This window comes from Pristis pectinata, chromosome 31, assembly GCF_009764475.1.
Source record: "Pristis pectinata isolate sPriPec2 chromosome 31, sPriPec2.1.pri, whole genome shotgun sequence".
Lineage (NCBI taxonomy): Eukaryota > Metazoa > Chordata > Chondrichthyes > Rhinopristiformes > Pristidae > Pristis > Pristis pectinata.
The window spans coordinates 16,369,629-16,389,701 of record NC_067435.1 but is presented as its reverse complement, the minus strand read 5'-3'; the positions used below and the strand labels follow the sequence as shown (position 1 = coordinate 16,389,701).

The 20,073-nt window shown below is 45.0% G+C and overlaps 1 protein-coding gene across 1 annotated transcript in view; it reads right to left on the bottom strand.

Annotated features, from left to right (window-relative positions):
- The window catches only part of LOC127584935 (adhesion G protein-coupled receptor L1-like), a 347,006-nt gene that overhangs the window by 213,241 nt on the left and 113,692 nt on the right, over nt 1–20,073 (bottom strand). Inside the window, 1 exon segment of the mRNA XM_052041960.1 lies at nt 3,303–3,516. Within this exon segment, the coding sequence (XP_051897920.1) occupies nt 3,303–3,516 (214 nt within the window).

The following is a 20,073-nucleotide window of genomic DNA, read 5'->3' as shown; positions in this document are numbered from 1 at the left end:
ATATTGATCGCCTGCTTTTCTCCACTGATGCTGCCTGGCCTGCTGAGTTCCTTCAGCATCATAGTGTGTCTCTTTCCCAGTTCTGACGAAGGGTCTTTGACCTGAAATATAGACTGTTTCTCTTTCTACAGCTGCTGCCTGACCTGCTGAGTTTTTCCAGCATTTTCTGTTTTTGTCTCAGATTTCTGGCATCTGCACATTTTTTGATTTTTGTTTGCTGCTAAGCAAACCTTCCCGGGAAGAAGTAGGACAGTAGTTTATCCAAACCCAAATTGTGTTAAAATAACATCAGTGGATAAAATAATGAAGTGATAAAATAATATCACTTAAAATAAAATAATAAAATAATAGGGTGAACATGCACAGTCTTTTTCCAGGGTTGGGGAATCAAGAACTAGAGGGCATAGGTTTAGGGTAAGAGGGGAGAGATTTAATAGGAACACGAGGGGCAACTTTTTCACCCAGAGGGTGGTCAGTATATGGAACGAGCAGCCAGAGGAAGTGGGTGAGGCAGGTACATTAACAACATTTAAAAGGCACTTGGACAGGTACACAGATAGGAAAGGTTTAGAGGGATATGGGCCAAACGTGGGCAAGTGGGACTAGCTTAGATGGACATCTTGGTTGGCATGGACCAGTTGGGATGAATGTTTCCATGCTGTTTTATTCTATGACTCCAACATCTTTTTTGTATGGCAAAGAAAACATGATTCTTCTTACGGCAGTGGTGAAGCAGTGTGGCAGGGATTGAGAATGCAACAGCTCTGGACATGAGGGTGGATAATGTTGAGAAAGGATATACCTAAGGAAGCATAAAGAGAGTACTGAAGGCATTCTTCAAGTGTGGTAGGGTCACAGTGCTGATTGTTCAGGTATCAGACAGTGAGGGATGGGTATCTGCCTACCGTGTGTGAAGAAATGAAGAGAGTGATAGCAGTGAAGTGCTAAGAGGGAAGTTATTGATTGGAGGAACACCGATAGAGGTGACCAGAGGTTGAGAAGCAAACCTGTGGAGCAAATAACAAGCTGGTTGGTGAACTCAGTGAGGGCGTGGTGTTTGAACAACACAAGAAGACTCCACAAACAAGGTGAGAGGCAAAAGGCTCGGCACAAGGCATTGCAGTGAGGTGAATAGCAGAGTGGGGTACAGAGAGAGAGACAAGTCCACCGGTTCAGGGAAAGAGCTCCTGCTGTTTATAGGGCTGCTGAATGCACTGAAGTCAAGAGCAGAGAGAGTTACGGGAGGGCCTCGTTGCACTGTGCAGAGATCTCCAAAGCTGAGGAGATCCTCTGATGGATGTCACAACAGGTATGGCCTTATTAATGCCAGATCACTTGGGATGGACAGAACACACCAGGAGAGACTGAAAACACTCATGTTAACATCGAACAATACAGCACAGGAACAGGCCCTTCGGCCCACAATGTCAGTGCCAAACACGATGCCAAATTTAACAAAATCTCTTCTGCCTGCACATGATCCACATCCCTCCACTCCCTGCATATTCACGTGTCTATCTGAAAGCTTCTTAACCTCCACTATCATATCTGCCTCCACCGCCACCCCTGGCAGCCCGTTCCAGGCACCCACCACTCTGTGTAAAAAACTTGCCCCGCACATCTTCTTTAAGCTTTCCCCCTCTCAGCTTAAATGCATGTCAAAACTGAAATTCTTGGAGAACCCATAGAACGTAGAACATTGAACAGTACAGCACAGGAACAGGCCCTTCGGCCCACGATGTTGTGCCAAACTAATTAAACCCCCAACTAAACAAATCCCTTCTGCCGACACAACATCCATATTCCTCCACTCTTTGCACATTCATGTGCCCACCTAAGAGCTTCTTAAGCGTGGAACACCACTAGTCACAGACCTCCATCCAGAATAAGACCCATCGACCACTACCACTCTGTCTTCTATGGGCAAGCCAATTCTGAATCCAATCGGCTGTCACCGTGGATCTCATGCATCTTAATGGGAAGTCAGAGGAAATAACTTTGTGACTTCAAACATGGCAATAGGTATCTACAGTGAGTCAGAGAAGGAATCACAGGATACAAGGCAGTGTGAAGGCAGATGGAGAGCTTCAAGCAGCATTCAAAGTAGAGTTTAAGGTATCCAATAATGTTATAACATAGAGCTGTAACTTCTGTAGTTATTGATGAGTTATTGGTCTCCGTGTTAGGTCTTAGATGGTCAGTTCAGGGAATAAAGACGCCAACATGGTGGCGATCCAGAACAGATAATACAATATGCTCAAATTATAAAGACAATTATATTGAGGCAACAATTGCAGAAGAGATCTTGAGACCGATGTATACGAGGCCAAGCTGGAGATGTGATCCGGTGGAAACATTAGCACCTGGAGTGGATACTTAGTGAACCAAAGGAGATCAAGCGAATTTACAGTGGTTGAATTTTTGGGAAAGCAGCCAACATAATCAAGGACCCCTCCCACCCTGGTCATTCTCTCTTCTCCCCCCTCCCATTGGGCAGAAGATACAAAGGCTTGAGAACCACCAAGGCTGGTACCACCAGGCTCAAGGCCAGCTTCTATCCCACTGTTATCACTTTTGAACAGACTTCTTATATGATAAGGATGAATTCTTGATCTCCCAATCTACCTCATCATGGCCCTTCCACTTTATCTGTCTGCCTGCACTCCACTTTCTCTGTAACTAACACTAGATTCTGCATTCTGTTTTCTTTATACTACCTTGATGTACTTACAGTATGTCCGGATGGCACGCAAACAAAGCTTTTCACTGTATCTCGGTACATGTGACAATAATAAACCAATTATCAATTACCAATTGCCACCACTTATCGACATAAGTAGTTAAGTAACTGTACAATTTCATGCATGTAAGTAGTTGATGGCTTGTATGGGGTTATTTCACAGTTATATCCAAGGGAAGCAGTGTTGTGTATATAAGAATGTTGGAAGACTTTGATACATCGCTGTACCAGACACTGATTATTAATTGAGAGGTACCTCAATGAAGGATGTCCTGTAGATAGCTCTGTCTCTATCCATTTATTCTGCAAGCAGGAATATAAAGGTGCAAACAAACAATGCAGCCCAGATGTATGACATTGAAATTGGGACAGTATAAAGTTGCTATTTGCTTTGTATCATTATTGCCCACCTCTGCTTCAACTGAGGACAAACTCCTTGGTATGAAGTGAGATAGAACATCAAAGTACTTAATGCAGTTATAACTGAAAAGGGTTCAGCACCACATTCTTGGACCTCATTTAAAGCAAGGTATGTGACCATCCCCCACAACCACTGTCCTACCTTTGTGACATGATCTTGAAGGTGTCGGGGAGGTAACACTCGACGTTCTCCATCTGGAAGAGGTCTGCATCGCAGATCTTGTTGTCAGTCCGCCCGTAGTTGGCGCTCTCGATCATTATGACGTCACTCCCTGGGCACCGCAGCTCGATGGGGTACCCTTCACATGCTAACTCCCGGCGCATCAGACCGAACGGCAAGGCAGCCCGACTCAGACCTGGGGAGCAAGCGGAGGCAACACCTTGAGACCCTCGAGGCTTCTTGGAACACCTGACTCCCATAACTTGAGAAGATGCACCACCAGGCTCAAGGACAGCTTCTACCCCGCTGCTATAAGACTCTTGTACAATAAAGATGAACTCTTGATCTCTCAGTCATAGCCCTTGCACCTTATTTGTTTAACTGCACTGCACTTCTCTGTAACTATAACACTATATTCTGCATTCTGTTATTGCTTTTTCCTTTGGTACTACCTTGACGTACTTATGTATGGAATGATCTGTTAGGATGGCGTGCAAACAAAAACTTTTCATTATATTTTGGTAGATGAGACAATAAAAAACCAATTACCAATTACCTCCCTGAGGACAGGGAAGGTTGAGAGCTGATTTGGGAATACCAAAGGAATTGGATAATGAAAAAAAGGCAGAGCATGGCTGAGCCTCTGGACTTATGCGGTTTATTTAACTGTGAACCATGAGTGCATCCACAATCTAAGGCGATTCCAAAGAACAGCAGAATCAGAGCTCACGGCCCACACTTAAAGGGAAACAAACTTAAAACTAACCCATAGAAGCAATATTTTAGTGAGAGAGTGGTAAGTCTGTGGAACAGGCTCCTCAGTGAGCAGTTAGCAGTGGTTCATTCAAATATATATTGGATAAAATTCTCTCGGAATGTAACATTTTAGTTTTCAGTATATCGGCTGTCTCTGGGTAACAAATGGATTTCGTTCTTACAGACATCCATGTCAATTTTGTCCATAAGTTGGAAAATACACAAAAAAAATCACTCAGTATGCTAACGACTGCTCAAGAGTACTGTAATGAATGGTATCACAAGCACACAAGACTGATAAGAAAGAACAATTACTGAACAGTAGTGTAGCAGTTAGTGCAACGTTATTACAGCACCAGCGAACCGGGTTCAATTCCCGCCGCTCTCTGTATGGAGTTTGTGTGTTCTCTCTGTGTCTGCGTGGGTTTCCTTCGGGTGCTCCGGTTTCCTCCCACATTCCAAAGATGTACGAGTTAGGAAGTTTGGGCATACTATGTCGGCACCGGAAGCGTGGCGACACTTGTGGGCTGCCCCCAGAACACTCTATGCAAAGATTGTGTGTTTCGATGTACATGTGACTGATAAAGAAACCTTGTAAAGAAAAATTCTTATCTTAAGTGGAGAGAGAGAGGAAACTGGTTCTGTTGTTTGTAGGAACAAATGTATGTACGTATGTTGGGCTTTTGAGTTTAATAATATTTTGGGAGCTCGATCACATGTGGGGATGTCTGTAAGTTGGACATTCATAACCCGGGGACGGCCTGTTTGGATTATGTGAGACAAAGTGGAGCCAGACTGGGAGAAACAATGGACTTTTGACTTAGGCAGATTTTCCATGTTCTTAGGAGATTCCAGAGAGTTTTATGGCCAATCCAGTTCTTTGTAGTTTAAGAATTACGGCAGCCAGCTTGAGCGCAGTGAGTTTCGACAAACAAGTCAATAAGGACCAGATAACCTGTTATCAGTGATGATGGTTGGGGTTGTATATTGGCCCAGCTCACATGGACAACAGGAACCTTCACTATTTGGTGTCATGGGATCTTCTACATTCACCTGTGAGGCCTCAGTTCAGCTCTGAATGACAGGGTCAGGATTTGTTTAGGTTCCAGCCTACTGAGGAAATGGGTGCTTGAAGATGATGACCTCAAACGTGGCAGAAAGATTGTGGTTACCCCTGCCCTCCTGAGACTCGCACTTGCTCCAGCAGACACCTCAAGGCATTGGGGAGATACCACCAACACGTCCCGCACAGAATCCTCCAACTACCCTGGAAGGACAAGCGAACCAACATCAGAGTCTTCTGCTGGGCCCATATCCCCAGCACCGAGGCCCCAGTTGCAGTCAGTTGGGTCCACTGGGCAGGGTGATTGTTGGCACACCCAATGCCTGACTTCCCAACCAGACATCCCATTCCGAGTTCTGTCACGGGAAGAGATTACCAGACAAACAGAGGAAAAGTTTCAAGGATGTGCTGAAAGCTTCTTTGGAAAATGCATCATCCTCACTGACTCTGGGGAATCCCTGGCTCCTGACCACTCAAAGGAGAGAAGGAGCATCCAGGCTGACACCGAGAAGTTTGAGTTCGAGGTTCAGGAGCACACAGAAGTCCAGCATAACCAGCAGAAGGTGTGCACCACCTTACAGCCACCTCCTGTCCCCACATCGACTTCATCAGTCACTCGGAACCCATAGAACTGAAGTGAAAGCAAGTCTTGCTCAATACTGAGGTACTCTCCTCGAAGAACTAAGAATCCTGTTCTGCATTCAATGAGTTTGTAAGTGACCTATCTTCAAAATCCATGGCTCTACCCAAATTACCCTTGGTACCATGGGTAGTCCCTTTGGGCAATCAAGTGGGAATGTGCGACGTAAAAACGTAAAAGGATCTTGGACCTGAAACATTAACTCTCTTTCTCTCTCCACAGATGCTGCCTGGTCTGCTGAGTGTTCTGGAGCAACAAACAAAATGGTGGAGGAACTCAGCAGGTCAGGCAGCATCAGTGGAGGAAAATGGACAGTTGATGTCTCAGGGTCGAGATCCTGCATGCTGAGTGTTCTCAGAAAAGGTGATTAAAAGACCAAAGGTTAAACAGTTGTGAATAAGGAGAGAGTTGACAGAGAAGAGCTTTGGACAGAGACAAGAATTAAATGAAATGCAAAAGAGATCAAAAGAAGAGAGTATGAGAGGGAGGTTGAGTGAGGAAAGACAAAGGATTTCCAATCTTTTTTAATATTTCCAGCATCTGCAGTCTTTTTGATTTTCATTGACTCTTGAATGTTGTGATGTTCTGAGCCAGAGGCAAGGGTACTACCGGTGTTGGCATGGTAACGGGACAGAGGAAAGTGGAGGAAGGGAATTATTGGGCAAAGAGGGCAATGAGTGTGTTGGTGTAGTGTTGCGACCAGGGATAGATGTAAAGAACTCATTGAAAATCAATGAAGTTACAGTTTCTATCATTAGCAACAAAGATTTTTGTGAGTGAGTATTTTTTTAAAAAAAGGGATTGACCAGAAATGGCATTCACAAAACTGCTCTCTTGCAAATTTTGAGCCAGAGGGAGAAGAGGCATCTGGTAACAGTCACTTCACAACAGGACCTGTGAAAGCACCCTTACCCTGCCCTTAGCCATGAAAGAGCATCTCTATGAATACAATAACCTGTCCCTCAGAGACTGTGCTTAATCGGTGCAGCTTAGGACCGGCAGCTCTGGAACGAGGCAGGCCATGTGAAAATGAAAAATAAAAGTGTTCAGGAGATGCTGACAAGTTCAATCAATCAGGCAGAGAGGGGAAAGATTTGCAATCTAAGGGCTGAATAGGCGCTGATGGATTGGAACGAGGAAACAAAGCGAGACAGGCCTGCGGCAAGGCTGAGATTGATGGGCCCCAGGCACTGCCGGAACAGGTAGACGTGGCTCAGCCTCACGGGTGGCAGATGGGCCCAGACCAATCGCAAATGTACCTGAAGCTGGCGGCAGCTCAGCCCCACATAGGGCAATGGAAACCTGAACATTGGGCCTAAAGCCTGGGTCCTGATTTCTGCCCATCTGCAATATCTTTTCCTCACTCCCGTTCATCAATTCAGGAGTGTCCTTGGCCCTCAGTTAGCAAACAGCCAGAATGTTCCAGAGATCTAAGCAGCAAAATCTCCTTTTCATTTTGAAATGGAAGGTTGAGTTTTTGTTGTGTTTCACTGTATGGGAGGGTTGGTTGGTGCCTCGCTGTTCTTCACCAACCACAACTTCCAAACAATCTTAAATTAAATCATATGATCGATATGCCCTACTGTCCTCCTGTAACAATTTGTTAGACCCCTCACCCTCACTGTAACACTGATTACCACATATCCTCCCTATAACATTGATATACCCCACACACTCACTATAACAATCTGATACTCCTCACACCCTCACTGTAACACCGTACCACACACCCTCACTGTAATACTGTTGCACCCATATCCCTCCTGTAACAACCTGATACACCCCACACCCTCAATGTAACACTGATACACCCCACACCCTCACTGTAACAATGTTCCACCCATACCCCTCCCCGTAACAACCTGATACACCCCATATTCACTGTAACACTGAACACCCACACCCTTCACTGTAACACTGATACACCCCACACCCCTCACTGTAACATTGATACACCCCACACCCCTCACTGTAACACTGATATACCCTACACCCTTGCTGTAACACTGATACACCCCACACCCCTCACTGTAACACTGAAAACAGACAGCGATCTTATTGTGCCAGGAAGCTTCCCCCATTTCTCAGCAGGTCCATTTTATAAATAGATCCATTGATTCTGGATTAAAAGTTGTCTTTGAGAAATATACAATTGGCTGTTTCCCATGAGCAATGGGGTCCTGGTAACAGAGCCAAACGTGACAGAGAACGTTCCAGAATTCTAGTTTAATTCTTGGCATCCTTCACGAACCTTAGCCCTTCCAAACCCATTTGTAGTCTGAGACCAAGTCATAGATTCACGCAGCATAGGAACAGGCCCTTCAGCCCACTGTGTAGTTGGGACCATCAGGTATCCATCTGTACTATTCCCATTAACCAGCACTTGGCCGTAGACTTCTCTACCTTGGTGATTCAAGTGCTCATCGAGATGCATCTTAAACGTTGTGAAAGTGTCTTCCTCAGACGGTGCGTTCCAGGTTCCTACCACCACCTGGGTGAAAGCGTTCCACCTCAGATCACCTCTGAACCCCTTACCCCAAACCTTTAGTTCTAGATACCCGTGCTCTGGGGAAAAGTTTGCTACTATCTAGTGTCTTTAGATCCCTCTTAATTTTGTACACCTCTCTCAGGTCTCCCCTCAGTCTCCTCGCATCCAGTATCTAAAGTCTTGGGACCTTTTCAACCTTCGAATCATGGCCCTCTCACTGCTTGCTATTGGGACAGATTGGATAGACAGGGCTTGTAATCCCTCAAGTGTTAACAATTAAGCTGTGAGTGAATTGGGATGTCCGGAGGTGTGAGAGGGATTCCACTGGGCAGATGAATGGGGAAATATTTCCCCTGATGAAGAGTCCAGACCAAGGAGACTTAAATTATTATCTCAGTATCAGGAAGCACTTCTTCACACAGAGTGCAGAAAATCTCTGAACTCTCTGCTAGAAAGCTGCTGATGTGGGACAAGGGGGCGAGGTCAAAGGCAACTTCAAATCCGGGACTGAATAAATTTTGTTTGTTAAGTACTATGGGATTAAAAACAAGAAGAATTCAAGATCAGTAATGATCTAATTAAACGGCAGAGCAGGAACCGAGTAACTCACTCTTCTTCCGACATTCCCATAACAGCAAAGAAATGTGACTGGATGCAAAGCGGAACTAAAAGCGGGAGATGGTGGAAATACTCAGCTGGACAGTCAGCAGCTGTGGAGAGAGAAACAGTTCACCAACATTGATAAATCTGTCTCCCTCCTTCTAAACACGTAGCCTGGCTTTTTAAATTCATTCACAAGACATGGGTATTGGCAGCAATGTCAACATTTATTGGCCATCCTCAATTCTCCCTGAATTTTTTGAGGCACTGTTTAAATGCAAACCTTTTTTTCCTGGAATTCTAACTCAGAGTGAGCACCTTTGGTTTGCAGAGTCCGCCTAGAGTCACAGAGTCCTTGAGTGTACAGCAGAGAAACAGACCCGGTGGCCCACTATCTCCATGCCAACCCTTATCTGTACTAGTCCCACTAACCCACAATTGGTCCTTAACCTTCTATGCCTTGGCAATTCGAGTACTTGTCTAGATGCTTCTCAGGTGGTCTCTTGCCTCCACCACCCCCTCAGTTAGCAGATTCAGATCCCATCCACTCTCTGTGAGAAAAAATTCCCCTCAGATCTCCTTTAAACCTCCCACCTCTCACTTTATTCCGATACCCTCTTTGTTTTAGACACCCCATTAAGGGCAAAAGATTCTTAACTATCTCTCCTATCTATCCTCTCCATCATGTCCCCCCTCAGCCTCTTGCACTCCAGGGAAAATAAAATGGTTTATCCAATCTCTCCTTATAACTGAAATGCTCCAAACGAGGGAACATCCTGGTGAACCTCCTAGGCACCCTCTCCTACAGTGTGGTGACCAGAACTACACAGCATTTGTTGCCCATCCCTAATTGCCCTTGAGAAGGTGGTGTTCAATTATATGTTCACAATTTCCTAACATATAGAAGGAGACTTCTCAGGCCCAGGAAGTTGATGCCGTCTCAACCACCAGTTCCATGCCTCCAGCAACTATTTCTCATTCCCAAAAACAACTTCCCTGCGCCCCGGATTAGGTTGTATTTAAAAACCTCGAGCTTTGATCCCTCACCAGTGCTGATCACAGAGTCTTCAGTCTGCCTCACTGTAGAACGACTGCGAAAGTGCCTAAAATAATTCATTATAAGTGAATCACTTTGGGAGATTTCTGAGAAGTGAGATAAGAGCCCAGAGAGGAGTGATAACCCGGCAGGTTGTGTAAAGGATGTGTGATCCGCTCTGCCAAATGCCCATTCAGGAGGTGAAAGAAAAAATCTACCACTGTGTAATAGCAACTCAGCCTCTGATTCATTCTTTCTTCCTCACTGACAACAGGCTTGTCAAAAACAACTGCTAGTGCTCAGCACTCAGCCTTGCTGCTCTTTGGGACAGAGAGTTCAATACAAGAACAGAACCAGATCCTCTGTGATACAGCACCCAGCACAGTGCAGGTCATTATACGCATCTCGTTGAACCACTTTCCTTCCTACTCTCACATCACACAGTAACACTGTGTTACACACCACACCCTCACTGTGACACTGTTATACCCCACACCCCTCTCTATAACAATCTGATATACCCTACACCTTCACTGCAACAATATAATACATCCCACATGCTCAGTAACAATCTGATACACCCCACACCCTCACTGTAACATTGACACACCCCACAACCTCACAGTAGCAATCTGATACACCCCACACCCTCACTGTAACACTGATACACCCCACACACTCACAGTAACAATCTGACACACACAACACCTTCACTGTAACACTGATACACCCCACACGCTCACAGTAGCAATCTGACACACACAACACCTTCACTGTAACACTGATAAACCCCTCACTGTAACAAATCCTGTCCATGCCCCTCCCCACTGCAGTCTCTGATTGACTCGACTCTCGATTGTTCCATTCTGAAAGGCTCGTTTGATATTTCTCTAGATTGTGGGCAGTGACCAATTCTGAATATTTGATGGCTCTGATCTGACAGTTATCCGTGTTCCTTTACTGCACCATGCTGTGCTGAATCTCATTGGCATGGACAGTTTTACTAAGTGTTTACTAAACTTGAGAATGAGCCATTTCACGGATTCCCTGTCACCTAATGTATTTAGTAACACCATACCTGATTAAAGGGAGAAGGTAGACTAAAGCAGGATGAATTTTGCTGAGCTTTATGCTACTGAGACTAAAACAAAGCAACAATGGATCTTTCTGTGAGAGCAGAAAAATAGCAACTCAGTTATTTTATACAGGAAGGCACCTTGGATGATGTTCAGAAATGGTGCAAATTGAGAGGTTAGCAATTGATTTGTATCTGTCTCTCTTAAAGGCTGGTGTGGATATATATGTGACTGGAGCTACAAGGGTAAGGATGTGCATGCATTTATGAAAAACGATTGACCCAGCAACATTTTACATTTATTCAGCATTTTGAATACTGTTGAATATCACAAGGAGCTTCATAAGGGCAAAACTGAACAAAACTGAAACTAAGTAAGATCACATTAAAGTGGGTGACCAAATACTTGGTCAAGGAGATGGGTCTTAAGAAAATATGAACATAAGGAATAGGATCAGAAGTCAGCCTTGACGACTCTTAAGTCTGCTTTTCTGTTCAATAAGATCAGGGTTGGTCTGATCGTGGCTTATCTCCACTTTCCTGCCTGTTCTCCATATCCTTGATTCATCTATTGACCAAAAATCTGCCTGCCTCGTTCTGGATTCTAATCAATGATTCAAGCTTCACAAGTCTCTGAGGTGAAGAATTCCAAATGATTCACAGTCCCCTGAGAGAAGAAATTCCACTTTAAAGAGGAGACCTCTTATTCTGAAACTATACCTTCCATTCAAGATTCCCAGCTGAGGGGAATTATCCACCTTGTCAAGTCCCCTCAGAATCTTTTGTTTCAGTGAGAACACCTCCCCAACCTCTGAACTGCAATGACCGTGGGCCCAACCTAATCAACCTTCACTCACAGGTTAATTCCTTCAACCCCGGAGTTAACCTGGTGCTCCTTCTCTGAGTTGCCTTCAATGCAAGTAAATAAGGAGATTGGATGTGTAAGCAGTACACGTTCACTGTACTTACTCTGTACTGTTACTATTTTTACCTGTACTACAATCAATGCACTTGTACTAACTCAATGTAACTGCGCTGTGTAATGAATTGACCTGTACGATCAGTTTGTAAGACAAGCTTTTCACTGTACCTCGGGACAAGTTACAATAATAAACCAATACCAATACCAGTACTGCAGGAGTGGCATCACCAATGCCCTCCCTGTATGACGTCCCCACTAGGCCAATAATCCACTTGCTTTTCTAATTACTTGCTGTACCTGCATTCTAACTTTCTGCGTTTCGTGGATGAGAACGCCCATAGAGGTATACAGTTATGCAGGATGGAAGCAGGCCCTTCAGCCCAACTCGTCCATGCTGACCAAGTTGCCTACCCGAGCTAGTCCCATTTGCCTGAATTTGGCCCTTATCCCTCTAATCTTTTTCCTATCCCTGTACCTGTCTAAAAGTCTTTTAAACCCAGGAGCCTTCAGTAGTCTCTCTCTGCTTACACAGTAGTTTTCTGACCATGACCACACTTCCCCATATTATACCCCTGTACCTGCATGCCTTTCTGTCCTTTGCAGCACAACTTCGTTTCCCACCTTTCTTTGTGTACTCAATCAATTTGGCCCCTCAGACACATCATCTAAGTCATTAACATGGTCTGTAAATACTACAGACCCCAGCACCAATACCTGTGGCAGCCCATTAGTTAGTTTGTCACCCCACAAATGGTCCTTCATACCCAACTCCCTGCTTTGTGCCAGTTAACCAATCCTCTAACTATGCTAATATATAACACCCATCCCATGTTCCTACCTTGTGCGGTGGCCTTTTATGTAGCACCTTTTGAATGGCTTCTCTAAATCCAAAGACTGCTCCCCCTTATCCACCCTGTTCATATATCCTCAAAGAACTCTAATAAATTTTTCAACTTCCCTTTCATAAAACCGTGTTGACTTTGCATGATTGTCTTCTGATTTTCTAAATGTCTCCCACTCCTTAATTAATAATGGATTCCAACATTTTCGGAGGCTGAGGGGAGACCTGATAGAAGTTTATAAAATTATGAGAGGCATAGATCGGGTAGACACAGAATCTTTTTCCCAGGGTAGAAATGTCAAGTACTACAGGACATTAAATTGAGGTGAGAGGGGGAAAGTTTAAAGGAGATGTGTGGGGCATGTTTTTTACACAGCGAGTCTTAGGTGCCTGGAACGGTCTGCCAGGGTGGTGGTGGAAGCAGATACGATAGTGTCATTTAAGAGGCTGTTAGATAGACACGTGAATATGCAGGGAGTGGAGAGATATGGATCATGTGCAGGCAGAAGAGATATAGTCTAATTTGGCATCATGTTTGGCGCAGACATTGTGGGCTGAAGGGCCTGTTCCTGTGCTGTACTGTTCTATGTTCTATTTTCCCAATGACAGGTGTTAGGCTAACTGGTCTTCCTGCTTCCTGTCTCCAGTCTAAGTGATATTAGAAGATTGCAGCCAATGCATCTCTACAGCAGGGTCCTGATGCAGGGTTTTGATCCGAAACATTGACAATTCTTTGCCCCTCACAGATGCTGCTCGACCCGTTGCATCTCTATAGCCCTTCTTTTGAGAACATCCTTCAAGAATGCCCTATAAGAAGAAGTGAGGCTCTGGAGCCCAGGAGCTTGGCAGCAGAAAGCACGGCAGCAACGGTGGGATGATGTGAGCAGGGGATGTGGTAGATGTCAGAGACGGAACAAGGTAGTATTGTGGGAGGAAGAGGAGGTTACACGCAGATGAAGGTGCTTAAGCATGGGGGTAAACAGGCTGTGTAATGGACGTGCAAAGCTTAGGCTAGCATAATTTAGAGCATCAAAAGACAATAGAGAATCAAGGCTCACACACATGTACAGAGGCCAGATTGACAAACGCTCACTGGGAGAGTAAACGTCTTGGTTGGATGAAAATGAGCAGAGGTGTAGAATAAGGGGTTGCGGGGGGGGGGGGGGGTGGGGGTTTAAGGATTTGTGGGGGCAGGTGTGGGTTGAGGACAATGAGTATTCCATGGGCTTCAGCTTCTGAGAAAGGCTGAACAGAGACTGAAGGAATAATCTTGATTTCAACAAGCCAATGCAAAGGTGCACTTGCAAATTTGGTGGAACAAGAAACAATTTTGACCATGATTTATTGAAAAGACAAAGAGAAACAGTCCAGGGTTTGATGAGGGTTTGTGAACAAAAACAAGGGCCCAGGGAGAGATTCTCTTCACATTGTAACTTTCTTTCTGACAAGTTCAGGCCTCCAAGAGAGCCTCACATCTATAGCTGAGGAAGACACCAGGTCTTGGAGCCTTGTGTCTTCCACTTTTCCAGTGACAATGAAATTGGGTGTCTGGGGACATATCGGGGTCTGTCCAAACTCACTGCACTGAGGAACTGGACTGGGATTTTCTTAATTCATTGCACTGGGGAACCGGACTGGAAGTGTCCAACTCGGTATCCTGTGTGTGAAGAACTGAATTCAGTCTGTCCCACTGCATAACTCAAACATATGCTTGTGTTTTCCTGCAGTATCAACAGTTTTTTGGGATCTTCACATTTGGAGTTGATTCAGTTGCATCCCCAAGAATTCCTGCCTGACATTGTGTTCAGCACAGACATCGTGGGCTGAAGGGCCTGTTCCTGTGCTGTACTGTTCTATGTTCTACGTCTATGTCTGTGTTCCCTGCTGCAGAGCTTAAATCCACATCTGAAGTCCCTTTGGCATCTGACTTTAACCATCTTGCCTTAACCAAATAACAATTGAAATCAATCATGGCCTCCAATTAAACCTGAACATACAGCACACTATGAATAAGGATGTCACTCTATAAGATCATGGTGTATTAGGATTAGGGTTAGGGCTACAACTGAGTAGGATCCGAGTTCCTGTGATGTTCCATGTTGGGGTCTAACGCCTCGGTGTTGGATAGTGCACATTACGATTAGTGGGCATTCTACCATTTGGTGGTAAATTTGGTGTTTTTAATGAAGATGCTTTCATCATCACTGACCGTTCCCGCACATGGACACAGGAAAATAGGAGCAGGAGTAGGCCACTCGGCCCCTCAAGCCTGCCCCACCATTCAATATGATCATGGCTGGCTGCAATTCCTCTTCTGTGCCAGTAATTCCTGCAAGCAGACCCCCTGTTCCAGATGAATTGGAGTACACCTGTACTTAAGTGATTTCTGATGCAACCTTAGGTTGAACACTGAAGCATTGCTTTTCTACTCTCACATCCCGTAAAGATCACAACGCAAGAGACTGCAGATGCTGGAATCTGGAGCACCCAGCACCTGCCTCACCCCTCCCTCTCACCTCCTTATACTGGCTATCTCCCCTCTACACTCTCAGTCCTGATGTGGGGTCTCAACCCGAAACGTCGACCATTCCCTTTGCCTGCACAGATGCTGCCTGACCTACTGAGCTCCTCCAGTAGCTTTTGTTTTGCTTCTTATACTGCAAAGATCTCCTTGCCTGTAATGCACAACGCTTTAAAGTTATGAATTATACCTAAGCCTCGGCTGAAATATCGTGCTTTCAATTTAGGAATGCTGTCAAGGCTTTTGAGAAGGTGCAGATGAGATTTCCCAGACTGATATCAGTGATGAGGAACCTCAGTTGAATGGAGAGGCTGCAGGAGTCTCAATGGAGCAGAGAAGGTTGATCTAACTCATCTTCAAATCTATGAGGGAGTTTGACGGAATAAATAAGCAAAAGCTATTTCCGCACTGCCAGGAGGATCAGAAACGAAAGGGCACAGATTTAAGATAACCAGCAAATAAAAAAAACACAGGGAGATGAGGAGATTTCTTTTTATGCTTTGAGTTTTGTGATCTGGACTTGTCTCTGTTAGGGTTATGGAAGTAGGTTCAACAATAATTTTCAGAAGGGAATTGGATAAATAGTTGAAATGGTAAAATTTGCACGCTCTGCAATGTATAAATCCATGAATATTCCCGGATGTCAGGCCAGTACCAACAAACGTACATATTTAAAATAAAACAGGAAAATAAGAACAAAGCCCAGCAAGAGCTTGAGGAAGGGCATCTCTCCGGGCACATAGCAATCCTCAACAACGAATTCAACAACTTCAGATAAATAGTCTTTCCAATTTGTGTGAGAACTTGCCAGTTCTGATGGAAGGACATCAATCTGTAATCTTAACTTGGATTTTCTCTCTCCGCAGATGCTACTTGACCTATTGGGTATTTCCACCACTCCCTTTTATTTCAAGTTTCCAAAAACTGCAACATTCTATATCTCACAGCGCAAGGGTTGTGTTTGCACCTCTCTCCTACGACCTCATTCATTTTCCTCTACTTACACCTCCTGCAGACAGATCAGCTGGGATTAACAAGGCTTCCCCTCCCTCTCTCAGCCAGCACCACCACCACTTGTGCCATTCAGCCTGTCTTGGTCTCTGTCCTATCACAGACATTCCCTTTGTTCTCTCCAGCCCTTCCCCTACGCTATAGTTTAAGACACACTTGATTTCTAACTTCACCTGTGCTAGTGACTTGAAACATTAACTCTGTTTCTCTTCCTATCAATGTTGCCTACTCAAGTATCTAACCTTTATTTTAGGAAAGTAACATTCAGTGTAAATACTACTTTAACATTCATAATTGATTTTACTCTTCCCCAAAAACAAAAGCACGGCAAAGGTGGAAGGTCATCAACCTGAATCCTTACCTCCATTTCTCTTTCCACAGATGCTGCCTGACCTGCTGAGTACCTCCAGCTTTTTACTTCAGAATTCTAGCATCTGCAGTTTTTTGCTGTAAAATATTTCCGTGCTAACTCTCAATATAGAGTAATCTGCTTGTTCACCTCTTAAGTACTGAGATGGTGCGACAGAACTGGCATGGCCCTGCATCTACACCTGGGAAGCAGGTGAGCTGAACAGCAGGTAGAACATTACCAGACCACTGGCTGAAGAACTGCTTCTTCAAAGGCTACAGAAGGTCTTATGGAGCTTGGATGGCTGAATGCCCATTTCAGTGGTCTGAATACTACATCAGAATAACCTGGAATCAGGCTCTTTGGCCCACTGAGTCTCCATCAACAATCAAGCACACATTTCTACAATAATCCTGCACTTAACTAAATTTACTCTCTCTGTAATCCTATCAGACACTCACCTATAGGCTAGGGGCAATTTTCAGTGGCTAATTAACCTATCAACCCATTGAGTTCCTCCAGCGGTTTGTTTTTTAGTCCAGATTACAGCATCAGCACTCTTGTGTCAACCAACTCAACGTGTTTTTGGGATGTGGGAGGAAACTGGAGCACCCAGGGGAAAACCACGTGGTCACGGGGAGAGCAGGCAAACTCCACACGGTTAGCACCGGAGGTCAGGATTGAACCTGGGTCACTGGAGCTGTGAAGCAGCAGGTCCACAAACTACACCTGTCCTTTTCACTTTAGGCAGTTGGATTCTTGTCTCCTTATTTTGTAACTGATGGAAATTAACACATTGCCCAGACAGGTATTGGGCTGGTATCTAGTGGTTCTTCAGTACTAGAACATGGAACATAGAACAGAACAGCACAGGAACAGGCCCTTCAGTCCACAATGTGGTGCCAAACTAATCAAGCTAATGATATCGACTGCCTTCTGCCTGAATGCAGTCTGTATCCCTCCATTCTCTGCATATTCATGTACCAGGCACCCACCACTCTCTGTGTAAAAAACCTGTCCCTCACATCTCCTTTGAATTTTCCCCCTCTCACCTTAAATGCCTGCCCTCTACATAGAACATATAGAACAGTACAGCAGTGGACAGGCCATTCGGCCCACCATGTTGTGCCGATCTTGATGCCGACTTATACTTGATGTCCTCCTCCTGTGTATCATCCACATCCCTCCATTCCCTTCGTATTCATGTGTCTATCTAAAAGCCTCCACCAAACTGTCTGCTCCCACTACTGCCCCTGGTAATCCATTCCAGGCACCCACCATTCTCTGCGTAAAAAACTTGCCCCTCACATCACCTTTAAACTTCCCCCCACCACCCTCTAACTGTAAAAGCATGTCCTCTGGTGTTTGACATTTCTACTCTGGGGAACAGATTCAGACTATCTACTCCAGGGAGAACTCTCTCCTTACCTTTGACCCACCCCCTGGTGGATCTAACTCTCCCCTCCTCCCCCACACCTGCCTATCACCACCTTGTGCCCACCCCGCCTCCCCTCTTTTGTCCACCTATCACTGCTCTGCTTTTCCCTTCTATATATATTGGGCTTCCCCTTTTCCCATCTTCAGTTCTGAAGAAGGATCCTGACCCGAAACATTGACCGCCTGCTTTTCTCCACAGATGCTGCCTGGCCTGCTGAGTTCCTCCAGCAACATTAGTGTGAATGGGTGATTGAAGGATGGTGTGGACTCAGTGGGCTGAAGGGCCTGTTTCTATGACAAAGGTGGTAGGGCTTAGAGAAAAAAGAAGGGTATTTGGAGTTCGGTTACAGACCACCCCTGATCTCATTGAAGAGGAAAACAGGAGTTCAAGGAGTTAAATGGAGACACAAGAGACTGCAGATGCTGGAAATTGGTTCAACAACCAATCTGCTGGAGGAACTCAGCAGGTCGAGCAGCATCTGTGGGGGGAAAGGAATTGTCGACGTCATCAGGATGCAGGGTTTCAACCTGAAATGTCGACAATTCCTTTCTGCCCACAGATACTGCTCGACCCACTGAGTTCCTTCAGCAGACTGGTTTGTTGGTCAAGTGGCTAACTGGTATTCTTCTCTCTCCACCATTCCTTGTTCTGCCATCAGTGATTACAACCATATAGATCCAGTAGGTGTCCTGGTGTCAGAATGGCCGTTAGATTTACCTACACCACTGCCAGGGAGTAAGATGTTAAGATGTTTATTTGTTAGTCACATGTACATCGAAACACACAGTGAGATGCATCTTCTTGCGTTACTGAGAATGTGCTGGGGGCAGCCCACAAGTGTTGCCACTCTTCCAGCACCAACATAGCATGCCCACAGCTCCTAACCTGTACATCTTTGGAATGTGGGAAGAAACCGGAGCACCTGGAGGAAACCCACACAGCAACAGAGAGAATGTACAGACGCCTTACAGACAGCAGCGGGAATTGAACCCGGGTTGCTGGCGCTGTAATAGCGTTACGCTAACCAGTACACTACCATGCCAGCCTCCTGAGATTTGAATATAATGCAGATGAAATGGTCCCTTCAAGTACTAGGCAATGAAATCATAATCAGTGTTGGCCCTAAAGAGAAGCAGCAAAACAGCATAGGAAATGTTTGGGTTCATGTGGAAGGATGTTATGCATGACCTCAGGCTACATTAGCGCGATTAGGAAGGATCAGACAATCTCACCCAGGTGAAACAGCGGTGAGCGAACGCAGGAAGAAGACACACTCAGGTCCAGTTCACAGCCTGTGTGGGACGGTGGTAACGGCACAAAGGGGAACCTTGCCCATTCCTCTGTGTTTCCTGCTTGTGGACTAGACAGCACTTGTGTCTGCTTTGTCAGAACTGAATCATCACAGAGGCAGTTATCCACCAAGTGGCTCAAATGAGGGAACAAGCAATAAATCTGCAGTTACATAATAAAATATTTTGGATTTTTCACTTCTTTTGGATGATTAAAAGTTCCCTCTGCAACTAATTTGACTTGAGTCGATTAGGGTTTTAATGCTGAAGAAACACACATAAATAATTCGATCCCTCTCTTTGTGAGCTTCCGCTAAACAAATGTTAATCCTTTCCCAAGTGAACCACAATGCCTCTCCCCAATCCAACTGACAGTGAAGACGGTTATCAGGATTTACAGAGGGATCTTGATCAGCTGGGTAAGTGGGCTGAGGAATGGCAAATGGAGTTTAATTTGGATAAGGTGTTGCATTTTGGGAGGACAAATCAGGGTAGGACTTTCACAGTGGATGGTAGGGCCCTGGGGACTGTTGTAGAACAGAGGGACCTAGGAGTACAAGTACATAGTTCCCTGAAAGTGGCTTCATAGGTAGACAGGTTGGTGAAGAAGGCTCTTGGCACGCTGGCCTACATCAGTCAGGGCATTGACTATAGAAGTTGGGATGTTATGTTGCTGTTGTACAAGACATTAGAGAGGCCACATTTGGAATATTGTGTTCAGTTT